Source organism: Hoplias malabaricus, chromosome Y (genome assembly GCF_029633855.1).
Source record: "Hoplias malabaricus isolate fHopMal1 chromosome Y, fHopMal1.hap1, whole genome shotgun sequence".
In the NCBI taxonomy this organism is placed as follows: Eukaryota; Metazoa; Chordata; class Actinopteri; order Characiformes; family Erythrinidae; genus Hoplias; species Hoplias malabaricus.
The window spans coordinates 57,634,079-57,647,111 of record NC_089820.1 but is presented as its reverse complement, the minus strand read 5'-3'; the positions used below and the strand labels follow the sequence as shown (position 1 = coordinate 57,647,111).

General features: G+C 44.6%; 2 protein-coding genes across 7 annotated transcripts in view; one reads left to right on the top strand and one right to left on the bottom strand.

The window, feature by feature from the left end:
• The window catches only part of LOC136677984 (phosphorylase b kinase regulatory subunit beta-like), a 113,617-nt gene extending 106,931 nt beyond the window's left edge, over nucleotides 1-6,686 (bottom strand). For 3 of the 6 annotated variants that reach the window (XM_066655721.1, XM_066655718.1, XM_066655722.1), the window contains exons 1-2: nucleotides 6,594-6,663; nucleotides 3,428-3,537 (exon numbers count right to left, since the gene is read on the bottom strand). In XM_066655721.1, coding sequence (XP_066511818.1) covers nucleotides 3,428-3,476 — 49 coding nt within the window. In that variant the 5' untranslated portion in view covers nucleotides 3,477-3,537; nucleotides 6,594-6,663. The other 3 variants (XM_066655719.1, XM_066655720.1, XM_066655717.1) reach the window with 3 other exon arrangements.
• A 527-nt stretch (nucleotides 6,687-7,213) lies between these two features.
• Nucleotides 7,214-12,671, top strand: LOC136678480 (T-cell immunomodulatory protein-like). Its single transcript, XM_066656532.1, has 6 exons — nucleotides 7,214-7,442; nucleotides 9,324-9,408; nucleotides 9,891-10,033; nucleotides 10,192-10,249; nucleotides 12,362-12,436; nucleotides 12,530-12,671. Exons 1-6 carry the CDS (start codon nucleotides 7,226-7,228, stop codon nucleotides 12,669-12,671), a joined length of 720 nt encoding a protein of 239 aa, XP_066512629.1. The 5' UTR covers nucleotides 7,214-7,225.
• The last annotated feature ends 362 nt before the right edge of the window (nucleotides 12,672-13,033 follow it).

The following is a 13,033-nucleotide window of genomic DNA, read 5'->3' as shown; positions in this document are numbered from 1 at the left end:
TCCAGCGGCAAACTCGCGGTGATCAGGCGCCGAGGAAACCCTCCTTCCACCGGAGCGCCGCCTCAGACACATTTAACTTTGGAGTGATTTACATTTTAATGGAATGGACCCGGGGTCAATACCTCAGGTGCTGAAAACTCCCATTTCCGGGCAAATCAGCATAATTTCTATCAGCTTTTAAGCAGCGGGGACAAAGCCATCTCTTTTAAGATAACTCAGACTAAAGCAGCGCACGTCCGACAGGCAAACGAGCGCTTCCTCTCATTTAAGTTTCACTACAGAGACTCGACGGAGAAGTGACCCACCTCCGGTCGTCTGATTGAAGACTGATGGAAGATGATGACAGAGGAGGATGATAAAGGTGTGATTGGTGGGAGGCACTGATTTGAGGACACGGAGACATGTTTGGTGTCTGAAGTCTGCTTCGTCGTGTGGTGTGTCCCGGCAGAGAGATCGGGCGGTACTTTCCTGTCCAATATCCCTCTGTTTGGCCCCCACTTCTGTGTCTAATCTGTGTTTATTTTACTCTGAAACGGTCTATAAAATTGCGTGTGTGTGTTGTATTATCTTCACCGAGCTGGTCGGTACTGCTCGCTGGGTGCCTGCTTTCACCACGGCTACACCAACATACCTAGAACCCGGGGAAGCATGCTTTAACCATAACTGATCGGCTCCACCTGTCGGGTAGTTGCCTGCCATCACTGCTGCCATCTGTCGTGCTTTTCCACTGCAAGGTACCGGCTCTATTCACTTGGTCCCTGCTTGGTTCTTAAACTATAAAGCCCCCCTGCACTGGAATATATCCAGTGTCGTCTCAAAACCCTGTGTCTATTGGGAACAACGGCGGCAGTAACGTTAAGCAGTGTTTACTCATGGTGTATTGGCGTGTTGTTGTTGTTTGGGACTGAACACAGCTCCGTCATCAGTTCAGACAGATCAGTAGAGTTTGTTCCTTCCTTGTTGCAGCGTCCAGCTCTCGCTGGATTCTTTCGTCGGCCACCGATCCAAGGAGCGTTTGAACCTCTTCAAAAGACCACGGCGTCATTTTACGAGCTGCCGTCGTGAGTCGGATAAAAACAAATGTCATCTCTGCTGCAGCTGGAGATTTTACAGATGGAGAGTTGGTGCTGGTCGTCTGCGTTGCGTGGCGTAGAGTGATGACTCTCTCTGGACGATCAGCGCTCTGCAAGCTTTACACGCCACGGTTTAGTCCCTACTCGACTCGCTCTGAACCACGAGAGAACAGCCACTAAACAAGAACCCGCTTCCAGAACCAGATTTGCCTAACAGAAAAGCAAAGGATCGGAGCAGACTCGAGCCGAGACATAATCAGTGACAATCCGTCTGTAATCACCGCTGCTATCTGCTGCTACTGTTGACTGAAGGAGCCCTCTGCTCTCACTCTGTGCTGTTCTGTACTCCTGCACTGCTGTGCTTGGTGTTTGTCTTTTGGTGTACTACTTCTATACACAACTGTTATTGACCAGAGTTCAGACACCAAAGATGGCTTCACTGAGTTTGTGTTAAAACAGTGTAAATATAATTGCTAAGAGTCTGTGTGGTCTAGCACAGATTAAATGTATTAGACGTTTGGATTAAACACCAATTACAAATATTCTGTAATCATCAGAGAAACCCATCAAGAAATTAATCAATAATGAGATTAATGACGGCATGGTGTTCACTAGGAATTAATGCATGAATGGGGATGAGATTCAAGTTCTCCAAACCAAGTATACCACAATGTAGCACATGACTGTAGAAGAACGCTGGCCTAGGATCAGTTCTGAATGAGAAAGAACATATTTAAAGGCTGTGGTTCAAAGGTAATTTACAATATTACATACAAAACAGCATCAAACAAAGCCATAAATAGTAATGTCTTCTCCACAGCAACGGGCAGAGATATGAAACCACACCTTCACCTTTCAGGTTTCATTGTTACAAATATGAAGATATTTTGGGGTTTTCTTTTGTGGTTGTCTCTCGTAGATATATAACAATCTCTTTGTCATTGCAGAACCATCTAATCTCTGTACAGTGGAACCTCTACTAACGAACGCCTCTACTAATGAACTTTCCAAAATACGAACAGGGCATTTGAATATTTTTTGCCTCCACCAACGAACCACGACTCTAGAAACGAACCCGAGCCTCCTCCGAGCCTGCGGCTGGAAATGGCCACTGACCCCAACAGGCGAGTCTCCCAGCGCCCAGACTTGAGTGAGCGTTTAAGATTAGCAAATTGCAGCTTTAGCAATTTAGCATTAGTGTAAACGGCAGACATCGAAATTCGTGCTAAGTTAAGCCGTATCTACGCTTCGTCTCCCCACATTCACCGCCTACTCTCCGTTATTCCACCCACCCCCCACCTCCCGTCATACAGCCAGTGCCTGTGTTACTCCTCCAGCCAGTCGTCACGTCTTCAAGGTAGCGATGTGTAACCACTTACAACTTTATTATTTCTTTTAGTAACGCTACACGTATTTTTTTTACTAATTTGAGAGTGTTGTAAACATATATCAGTGCAAAAAGGGTGACTTTCGGGGTGGGGGCTGGAACGCATTAGTTGCTTCTCCATTATTTTAAATGGGGAAATTTTACTCGAGAAACGAACTTTTCCACTTACGAACCGGGTCACGGAACGGATCAAGTTCGTAGGTAGAGGTTCCACTGTATTTAAATTCAGATCAAATCAATATTGTGATGGAATCTCAGAAAAACAGTAAATGCATCGGGAGGTTTTATTAAAAGATGTAAAATATCCCTCAAACATTATATAACTGACACTTCCAATTTCCAAAATCCAATTCTGAATACAATGTAAATTCAACATGAACCAAACTCAATGGAAACCAAATATGAATCGGTGTAAACTCAATGGGAACTCTGTGTAAACCCAAGGTGAATTCAAGGAAAACAGTGTAAACACAGTTACCTAAACATTTCCAATGTAAACTCAATATAAACCTAAAGTAAACCCAGTGTGAACCCAAAGTAAAACACAAACACAAATGTAAATAGAATAACTATGTAATAACTAAATAAACTGTCTCTGCACCAACGCTAAGCTCAAAGGGGGTCTAAATAATGCAGAAGGCCCAAATATGGATTGAATTTCCCAGGGCTGAGGGGTGTGTTTGTACATTTATAACATAACGTTGATAAATAAGATACAGCCTGCAGTTCAGACGTCGATATGAATATATTTACAGTGAATCGTATTCAACTCCTGCTCCACACCAAGATACAGAAGACGTAGCCTTGTGGGGACCACGATGCCATTTTAGTGCCTTTATTTCTGCAAGAGGTTTAGGAATAAACACCAGAAAACTGATCCCAGACCAGCACCGAGTCTCAGGCTTGCGTGGGTCTGTCAGATTATGAACAAATTAAATACAAACCCATTCACTGCTCCACAACTTACCGAATCTGTCGAGTTTGTGTCGCGGATTCTCACTGACAGCGGAGGCCATGATTCGTTAGATGAACGAAGGCTATCCTCTGTCTCTGTTACACTACAAGTCTACTGACAGTCTGCAGAGTTAGTACAGCGTTAGTGGAAGAAGGACAAATTACAGTCAATTACACAGCAGCTCATTAACATGCAGCAAACTCAGAGAACCAGAGTGGATCAGACACATCATTCTAAACCGTGAAGTCTTAAAGGAGCAGTCAGTCATTGTTTTGCAGGGACACTCTGTAGTGATGTGACACAGCTGTTATACTGACACCTAGTGACCAGGAGGTCTCGGGGGATCCTGTTCAAACCTGGCCAGCCCCAGTCTGGGCGACCCGCTCTATGGAGCATCAACTGGCTCTCATTAGAGCTGCACTTTACACTTTAAAAACATGAAAAATGAATGTACTTATCGCTATTATGAATGCTGTTAGACATTCAGTGGCTGCAGGAATGACTTGCTGCTCCTTTACAATGTGAACTTTGTGAATTATGAATAAAGCATGCACTTTATAATTCACCACAGTAATGAACTTCACTTATTCTAGCATTATTTATTGAATTTGTATAATTATATTTGCATAATTAAATGATTAATATGTAAACAGGGTCATTGAGAGTCTCTGTGAAATGCTCGGTTCTGAAGAAACAAGACACAAAATCGAAATCGTTCGCAACGGAGGTGAATGGAACCAGACGTCTGAATCCTCCAAAATGGCCGCACAGAATATTATTAAATGAAATGAAATGAAGTTTAATGGTTTTTACTGAACATCTTGATGCCTGAGACCTTGTGGACGGGTGGAGGTCGCTGCTGGTGGTGGAGAGTAAATACAACACTGTATTCCACAAAACAGGCTTTCCCTCTTAATAACTTTAGCCTAAAATCATTCATTCATTATCTGTAACCCTTATTCAGTTCAGGGCCGCGGTGGGTCCAGAGCCTACCTGGAATCATTGGGCGCAAGGGAATACACCCTGGAGGGGGCGCCAGTCCTTCGCAGGGCAACAAACACACTCACACATACACACCTACGGACACTTTTGAGACCCGGAGGAAACCCACGCAGACACAGAGAACACACCACACTCCTCACAGACAGTCACCCGGAGGAAACCCACGCAGACACAGGGAGAACACACCTCACTCCTCACGGACAGTCACCCGGAGGAAACCCACGCAGACACAGGGAGAACACACCACACTCCTCACGGACAGTCACCCGGAGGAAACCCACCCAGACACAGGGAGAACACACCACACTCCTCACAGACAGTCACCCGGAGGAAACCCACCCAGACACAGGGAGAACACACCACACTCCTCACAGACAGTCACCCGGAGGAAACCCACGCAGACACAGGGAGAACACACCACACTCCTCACGGACAGTCACCCGGAGGAAACCCACGCAGACACAGAGAACACACCACACTCCTCACAGACAGTCACCCGGAGGAAACCCACGCAGACACAGAGAACACACCACACTCCTCACAGACAGTCACCCGGAGCGGGACTCGAACCCAGGCACCTGGAGCTGTGTGACTGTGACACTACCTACTGCACCACCATGCCGCTCAGCCTAAAACCAATTCTAACCAATAGAAACACAGGCCAGACATGGTGCTATTGGCTGACTCTCAGTTGGGGCTCAAGTTATCCAGCTAACATTCAAATCCTGCTTTGTGGAATAACCCCACAGTTCCATTCAGTGCAAGTCTCTCTGCCGTGAAGCATTTCACACCAACAGCGCTCTGAAAGACTCTGTTTACATGTTTATATCCTGAATTCTGAAAAGAATTGGTGGAATACCCCTTTAGGAAAACGACAGAGATGTCTTTAACGTCCCGATGTCTGAGGCAGGAGAAAAAAAAACACCTTGTACAATAGCTGCAGATTTTTCAAGAGAGCTCTGTCTCTCTTAGGGTCGGGTCTTTTATTCTGACACCACCTGAGCCAGGGAGTCTGCACTGAGAGTGTGTGTGTGTTTACCTGGCTCAGCTGTGTTAGGAACTTTAACACAAAACTGAGGACTAGAGGAGCACAGCTTATGAACATGCTACTGTCCTTAAAGTCCGAAATACGATTGTGTACCGAATAATAAACAACACACAGGTCACACACGGCCCTAATCAAACGATTCACTCATCCAACGATCTGGATAAAATATCTAATCGTGATATCGTGTGCTGACCAAGATTGTGATGATAATTTACTATAAAATTAAGGACCAGGCCTGTGTTTATAAAAAACACCAAGAAGATCCAGCGTGAGACGGTCGGACTGTTGTGACTGGTCTAGTGCTGTTATATAAGCTACATGTCACTGTTTAAAAGGTGCAAGGCGCTGTTGTTGACAACGGAGGGTAGAATTAAACACTGCGCTCCGGAAATGTGAAAACTACACTCTATTTACAGAGCTGCTGTAACATTTCTGAGGGACCCTTGTACACAGGCATCAGTTGCAGCAAATTAAAGCTTAGACGGTGCTTCAATCTCTAAACATTAAGATGGATAGGTCAGAAATATACATTACTAATATTCACTAATGTATAACACCATTATAAACCAAACAGAAATGTTTTAGACCTGAATTATGCTTAAAATAAGATCAAATATTTCATAATAACAGACAAAGTGTATCAATGCAGAAGGCTACTCTCCAGTGTTAGACAGATAACTTAAGCTCAAGACTGAGCAGTGTCCCACAGCTCTTTCCCATTGGACAGGCTTGACTTTGGGCTTAAGTTAACGGTCTATACCCGGCCTGAGGAATAACCTCCAGTGTGAACTCCATATACACAACACAGAGGCCTCAGTTTCTGCAAAACTAGGCTTAAACAAGGCCCACATTTTCATTAAAGGAGATAAGAAACAAATGAACGTCTTGTTCGGAGTTTCGTCCAGGGCAAACCCCCGATATAGATGTTGTGTGTGTCCCAAAATAGCCCCAAACCTTAGGGCTGACCTTTACAGCCTTCAGTTCACCCATACACCCTCTCACACAAACGACACGGACATGCAGCTTTAACGCCTCTATTTCACAAGGACGTGCAACAGAAACCACACACAAAAGCAGAACTCATAAAACCGAGCCTTAGACGGCGGAGTGCGGGTCACACAACCGAACCTGAGCGTTTGGATCTGGCTTTAAACTCCAGCAGCTTCCAACCCACATCAGCTAAAGTGGCCATTATTTACCTTCTGTTTTAGCAGCAGCCCACCGCCGCGCGACACTGCCGCGAACCGTGACGTCACTCAGCCCGCCTCAACGGTCAGGGACTTTATTTTTAAATCTATATAATGTGTGTATTTATTTATTTATTGTGTTGCACATTTTAACACTTCAAATATGTTATTTTTAAATATATATATTAATGCTTTTAATATCCTACACATTATTAATAATATCTGTAATGTTGTTGTGGGACTTTTAAAAATATGTATATATTTATATATAATTATATAAAATATGTATTTATTTTCGCTAATTACGTTATTAATTTTTATTAAATAATCTGCAAAGCGGTTCGCTTTTTGTGAAAAATGTGAAAATACTTTACGTTTTATTATATTTTTTTAATTTTAAAAAATACTAAAGAATTAAAGTAAAAATTTCATACATACATGTCTCGGGTTTTTATTTATTTATTTATTTATTTATTTATTTATTTATTTTTCTTTAAGGCTAAATGTATAAAAACCGACACTTATTCACGCTTGTCGTCTTTTTGCTGCCGTAAAGCGGACTGCCGTATTCCGATGATTGTAGTCTTTTGGCTGTATCCGGCTCTCAGGATGAGGCCGCTCTGCTTCAGCTCGATTTTAAGCTTATTATTATTGTTTTGGGCCAAACCCGGTGCTCTGGGGCTCCAGGACGTGACCAGTGATTTGTTCGGTTCAGAAAATGTGGGCACGGTCGCTGCTTTCGGAGATTTTAACTCGGATAAACAGACTGATATTTTCATCATCAGAGCACGTAAGGAACTGCCTTGATCGATACTCGTGATTAATCAGCTGTTTGCGGCTCTAGGTCATGTTTAGCCCGTTATTGTGTGGGTTTAATATATATTTTATCTTCAAAGCCTTCAGCATATGGTCAGTTCTGATCGTTTATGATGGACTCCAGCCTCTGAAACACTAAAACCTGTAAATAAACTGTAACTTCATAGGATTTCTTTAATTCTTCACTTATATTCACCTTCTATACACTGTTTTCACGTTCAGATGTGTTTATGTGTTTAATACAATGGGTAATAGATCATTGTTATGTCAGTAATCCAGTTTATACGCTTTATATGAAGTTTACATCAGCACCTGTCTCATACATTAGATTATAGACGTTTACTCAGGGCTTTAAAAGGCTCATATCCTTAATTATTCTAATGATTCTGCTCCACTTCTCTATCTTCTAGGGGTTCTCTTTTGACCTCTTTGTGTGTTTATGGCCAATGGGCTGTTTGTCTTTCAGTGATGTGCCTTTAAATGTGTGTTCTAGTTTATAACAGTAGTCAGTTGTTGTGTGTAAGTGTGTGTTATTGTAGCTCAGCTGCGTAGCCTCCAGACGCCAAACTCCTGAATCACAAATCAATAACGAGTGGATAATAACGTGGTGATATTACACTAATAACAAGGTGAACTTATAAATGACATGTCAGTTTTGAAGCTTTTAGTAAAAAAATAATGAAGTAATTGGAAGTAATTTTAGCAGAACTGCCGCCGTGAAACCGCTTTAGACTTTACACACCTGTCTACGGCTTCAGCTACGGATTAACTCTTTACTTTCAGTTAGAAAACTGATGTTTCATTTGGTTTTAGCATAATATTGTTATGCAACTAAACATTAATTACATTAAAACTGCTGGGTGAGTGTGTGGGTGACTGGGCGAGTGTGTGGGTGACTGGGCGAGTGTGTGGGTGACTGGGCGAGTGTGTGGGTGACTGGGCGAGTGTGTGGGTGACTGGGCGAGTGTGTGGGGGACTGGGCGAGTGTGTGGGGGACTGGGCGAGTGTGTGGGGGACTGGGCGAGTGTGTGGGTGACTGGGCGGGTGACTGGGTGACTGGGCGGGTGACTGGGTGACTGGGCGAGTGTGTGGGTGACTGGGCGAGTGTGTGGGTGACTGGGCGAGTGTGTGGGGGACTGGGCGAGTGTGTGGGGGACTGGGCGAGTGTGTGGGTGACTGGGCGGGTGACTGGGTGACTGGGCGAGTGTGTGGGTGACTGGGCGAGTGTGTGGGTGACTGGGCGGGTGACTGGGTGACTGGGCGAGTGTGTGGGTGACTGGGCGAGTGTGTGGGTGACTGGGCGAGTGTGTGGGTGACTGGGCGAGTGTGTGAGGGACTGGGCGAGTGTGTGGGTGACTGGGCGAGTGTGTGAGGGACTGGGCGGGTGACTGGGTGACTGGGCGAGTGTGTGGGTGACTGGGCGAGTGTGTGGGTGACTGGGCGAGTGTGTGGGTGACTGGGCGGGTGACTGGGTGACTGGGCGAGTGTGTGGGTGACTGGGCGAGTGTGTGGGTGACTGGGCGAATGTGTGGGTGATTGGGCGAGTGTGTAAGTGACTGGGTTACTGTGTGGCTGAGTGTGTGTGTGAGTGACTGGCTGAGTGTGTGTGAGTGACTGGCTGAGTGAGTGAGTGTGTGAAACTGACCACAGGTGTGAGAGTGTGAGTGACTGGGTGATGCCCTGTGATGAACTGGAGCTCTGTCCAGGGTGTATTCCTGCGTTGTGCCCAGTGATTCTGTTTATATTCACTGTGACCCTGATCAAGATGAAGTGGTTACAGGAGATGAATGAATGAATGAATGGATTAAAGTTAAATATGTTGTTTGTTTGTTTTTGCCGTGTGTTTTTCTTCTAGAGTCAGAGCTGTGGATATTTTTGGCTGATCTCAAAGCTCCTTATTTCAAGCCAAAACTGCATCTCACAAAGGACGCTTTCCCCAGGTAAACACTGACCACCGACCGTTCTCCGTTTATTTATTTATTTTCTATTCTTTTTACCGTGGTTAAAAACAGGGCCATTTTCCAGTGCACCCAGTTCAGTTTTTCAAATGGGCGGTGCCTCTGTGGGGCGTTCTGCAAAGCAGGGTTTCTTAGTTAGCCAGCTAACTTAAGCCCAAAGTCAAGCCTGTCCAATAGTAACTGAGCTAAGGGAGATTGCTATTGGACAGTCCTCAACTTAAGGCTTTATTTAGCTGCCCACTGGTCTGCTTGTGATGTCACAGATCTGGACCTCACATCTTGGACGCTCACATTTCTGACTTCGAGTTCCTCAGGGTCTGGGGGTGGAGCTGTGGTAGCGCTATCAGGCTATTGGGGCCCTGTGAAGGACTGGCGCCCCCTCCAGGGTGTATTCCCGCCTTGCGCCCAGTGATTCCATTCTATGTGACAGTCTTTCTCTGATTGGCTCGGTGTTGTTCTTTCAGTGACGTCCACATCATCAGCAGCGTTGTTCCTGGAGATTTCGATGGAGATTCTCAGATGGACGTTCTTCTTACTGGACACCCAAAAGGATCAGACATCCTCACGACCAGTGTCTTCATCTTCTGGGGCAACAACCAAACTCTGGGTAAAGCTGTGAACACTCACTTGCCACTTCATTAGAGACCCCTCCCTTATTTATTTCTAGCTGCAGGTTCATATATGTTTTATTTATTTATGTTTAATGGAGATAATTAATTAAACCACATCCAGTCCCTCATAAGAAGTCTGAATGATTTCTTTCAGATCAAGGCTGGAGAGTTGACCTGAACCGGACGTTTAAAGACCAGCCGCTTGTCATGGAGTGAGTGCATTTCCACTGCATCATGTGTCTTTTTCTTTCTACAAATGCCATTTCCTGAAAAAGTCAGGGCATTTTATAAAATGCAATAAAATCCAGAATCTCTTATGTTTTAACTGAATGTAACAGAGGAAGTAGAAAGAGTTAAAGGAACACTACGCAGTATTTCTACCTTAAAAAATACAGCTTCTAAATGATGGTGATGTTCCACAGAGCTGTAGTAGGGAGAATAGAGCCTCATTGGCAGCTACGCCGGGTTCTCTTCTGGTTACTGCACTAAGCAACTTCTGAATTCTCTCGCGAGAAACAAGTTACGCTTTACGGAAATGAGAGAGAGATAATGAGAGAGAGAGAATGAGTGAGAGAGAGAGATAATGAGAGAGAGAGAATGAGTGAGAGAGAGAGAGTATGAGAGTGAGAGAGAGTATGAGAGTGAGAGAGAGTATGAGAGTGAAAGAGAATGAGAGAATGAGAATGAGAGAGAGTGAGAGAGAGAGAATGAGAGTGAGAGAGAGAGAATGAGAGAGTGAAAGAGAGAATGAGAGTGAGAGAGAATGAGAATGAGTGTGTGTGTGTGAGAGAGAGAGAGAGAGAGAGAGAATGAGAAAGAATGAGAGAGTGAGAGAGTATGAGAGTGAAAGAGAGAATGAGAGAGAGAGAATGAGAATGAGTGTGTGTGTGTGAGAGAGAGAGTGAGAGAGAGAGTGAGAGAGGGAGAGAGTATGAGAGTGAAAGAGAGAGAGAGTGAGTGAGAGAGAGAGAATGAGAATGAGAGTATGAGAGAGAGAATGAGAGAGAGTATGAGAGTGAAAGAGAGTATGAGAATGAGAATGAGTGTGTGTGTGAGCGAGAGCGAGAGAGAGAATGAATGACTTAATACCAGACTGAATTTACACAGTGGAGTGAGCTGAAACAGACCTAAGACACAAGTTGTGTTAGTTATAAGTTTTGTTTACAAAAGAGTTTTTGAGTGTTACTGAGCAGTGAGCCAGGGTTTGCGGTTGCTAGCTTTAGCCGGATTAGCTCACGTATGATGCGGTAGAGAGCTTGTCACCAGTTGTTGTCTCGATAAAATGTCTAGAGTTACACTTTGTCTCGGTGGAACCCAAGCTTTGTTGAGAACAGTGTTAGAACCAGGAGTTACTAATGAACAAAGGCAAGTGCTAACGCCTGCTAACTTTAGCTGGATTAGCTCACTATTTTAGCGTTGGTTTCTGTTAATAAGTGCTTGTCTGTGGGTTGCTGTTGTTATAACGGCTAGAGTAACACCATAGTTACAGTTTGTAATGGTTGTAATGACATGGTCCAGTGTGTATTATGAGTGATATATGGGTTTTATCATATTTGATTACACACATTCCACTGGCTCAACTTCAGCTGGAGCCCTGAGAGCCATTTGCTATTTGTGTAAACATCACTCAGAGAGCGAGAGAGTGAGAGAGAGAGCAAGAGGGAGAGGGAGGTGTGTGTGTTAGAGAGAGAGAGAGAGAGAGAGAGACTGACTTAGTGTTTATATATAAAAAATACAATGTCATTCCGGAAAACATTGTGCTGTTGTTATTTAATAAATATTTAAGACAATTTGCACATCACACATTAGTGTCACACAACCAATCCACCTACCAACACATGTGTTTGGACTGTGGGAGGAAAATGGAGCATCCAGAGGAAACCCAAGCAGACACAGGGAGAACACACCACACTCCACACAGACAGTCACCCGGAGTAAACCCACACAGACACGGAGAACACACCACACTCCTCACAGACAGTCATCCGGAGGAAACCCAAGCAGACGCAGGGAGAACACACCACACTCCTCACAGACAGTCACCCGGAGGAAACCCAAGCAGACGCAGGGAGAACACACCACACTCCTCACAGACAGTCACCCGGAGGAAACCCACGCAGACACAGGGAGAACACACCACACTCCTCACAGACAGTCACCCGGAGGAAACCCAAGCAGACGCAGGGAGAACACACCACACTCCTCACAGACAGTCACCTGGAGGAAACCCACGCAGACACAGGGAGAACACACCACACTCCTCACAGACAGACTCCTCCTAACTGTGTGGTCGGTAACTTAGTGTTTCCCTTCTTCCACTCCAGCTTTAACGGAGACATGATTCCAGATATTTTCGGGGTTGTAGGCGAGTCCACGGAGGTGTGTTTCCTCAGAGACAGGTGAGGCTGCTGTTTCTTAATAAAAAAGAGGTTTGTGCTGGAATAGTTCACGTACGCTTTGTTTATTCTGTGTTTATTTGATTTGTTCTTTAGAAAACCTCGGTGTGAGAAAGCTCTCGGTGCCGAGGTGAAGATCCGCGTCCCTCACTCCAACGCTTTCATCGATCTGAACCGGGACTTCACTGCGGGTGAGTGGGAATGTTTTAATGCATCGTGGGAGTCTGGAGTGTTCTGATGATTATGGTCCGATATGAACCTTGAACACAAACTTGTAAATGAAGCTCATCCCTTTTAATTCAGTTTAAAGACAATGGGGACTCGGTTAAATCATCCGTTTGTGTTTGTGTGTGACGTATGAAGGTGGTAGCATTGCTAGGCGTTCTCTCTCCGTGGCAGAGAAGGACACTAGGAGAAGGGAGTTGAGGGTGCCACAAATAAGACTACAATTATTAAGGTTTATAATTGGCTTTAAAGACCAGTTCATTACATGGTTATTTATTAGGTTGTAAACACCTTAAAAGCCATTAATAATTTTTTGTAACACAGAGGTAAGAAGTGCGACAGAGACCGCTTTGTTTTGTCTGAAACTGAAAGTGT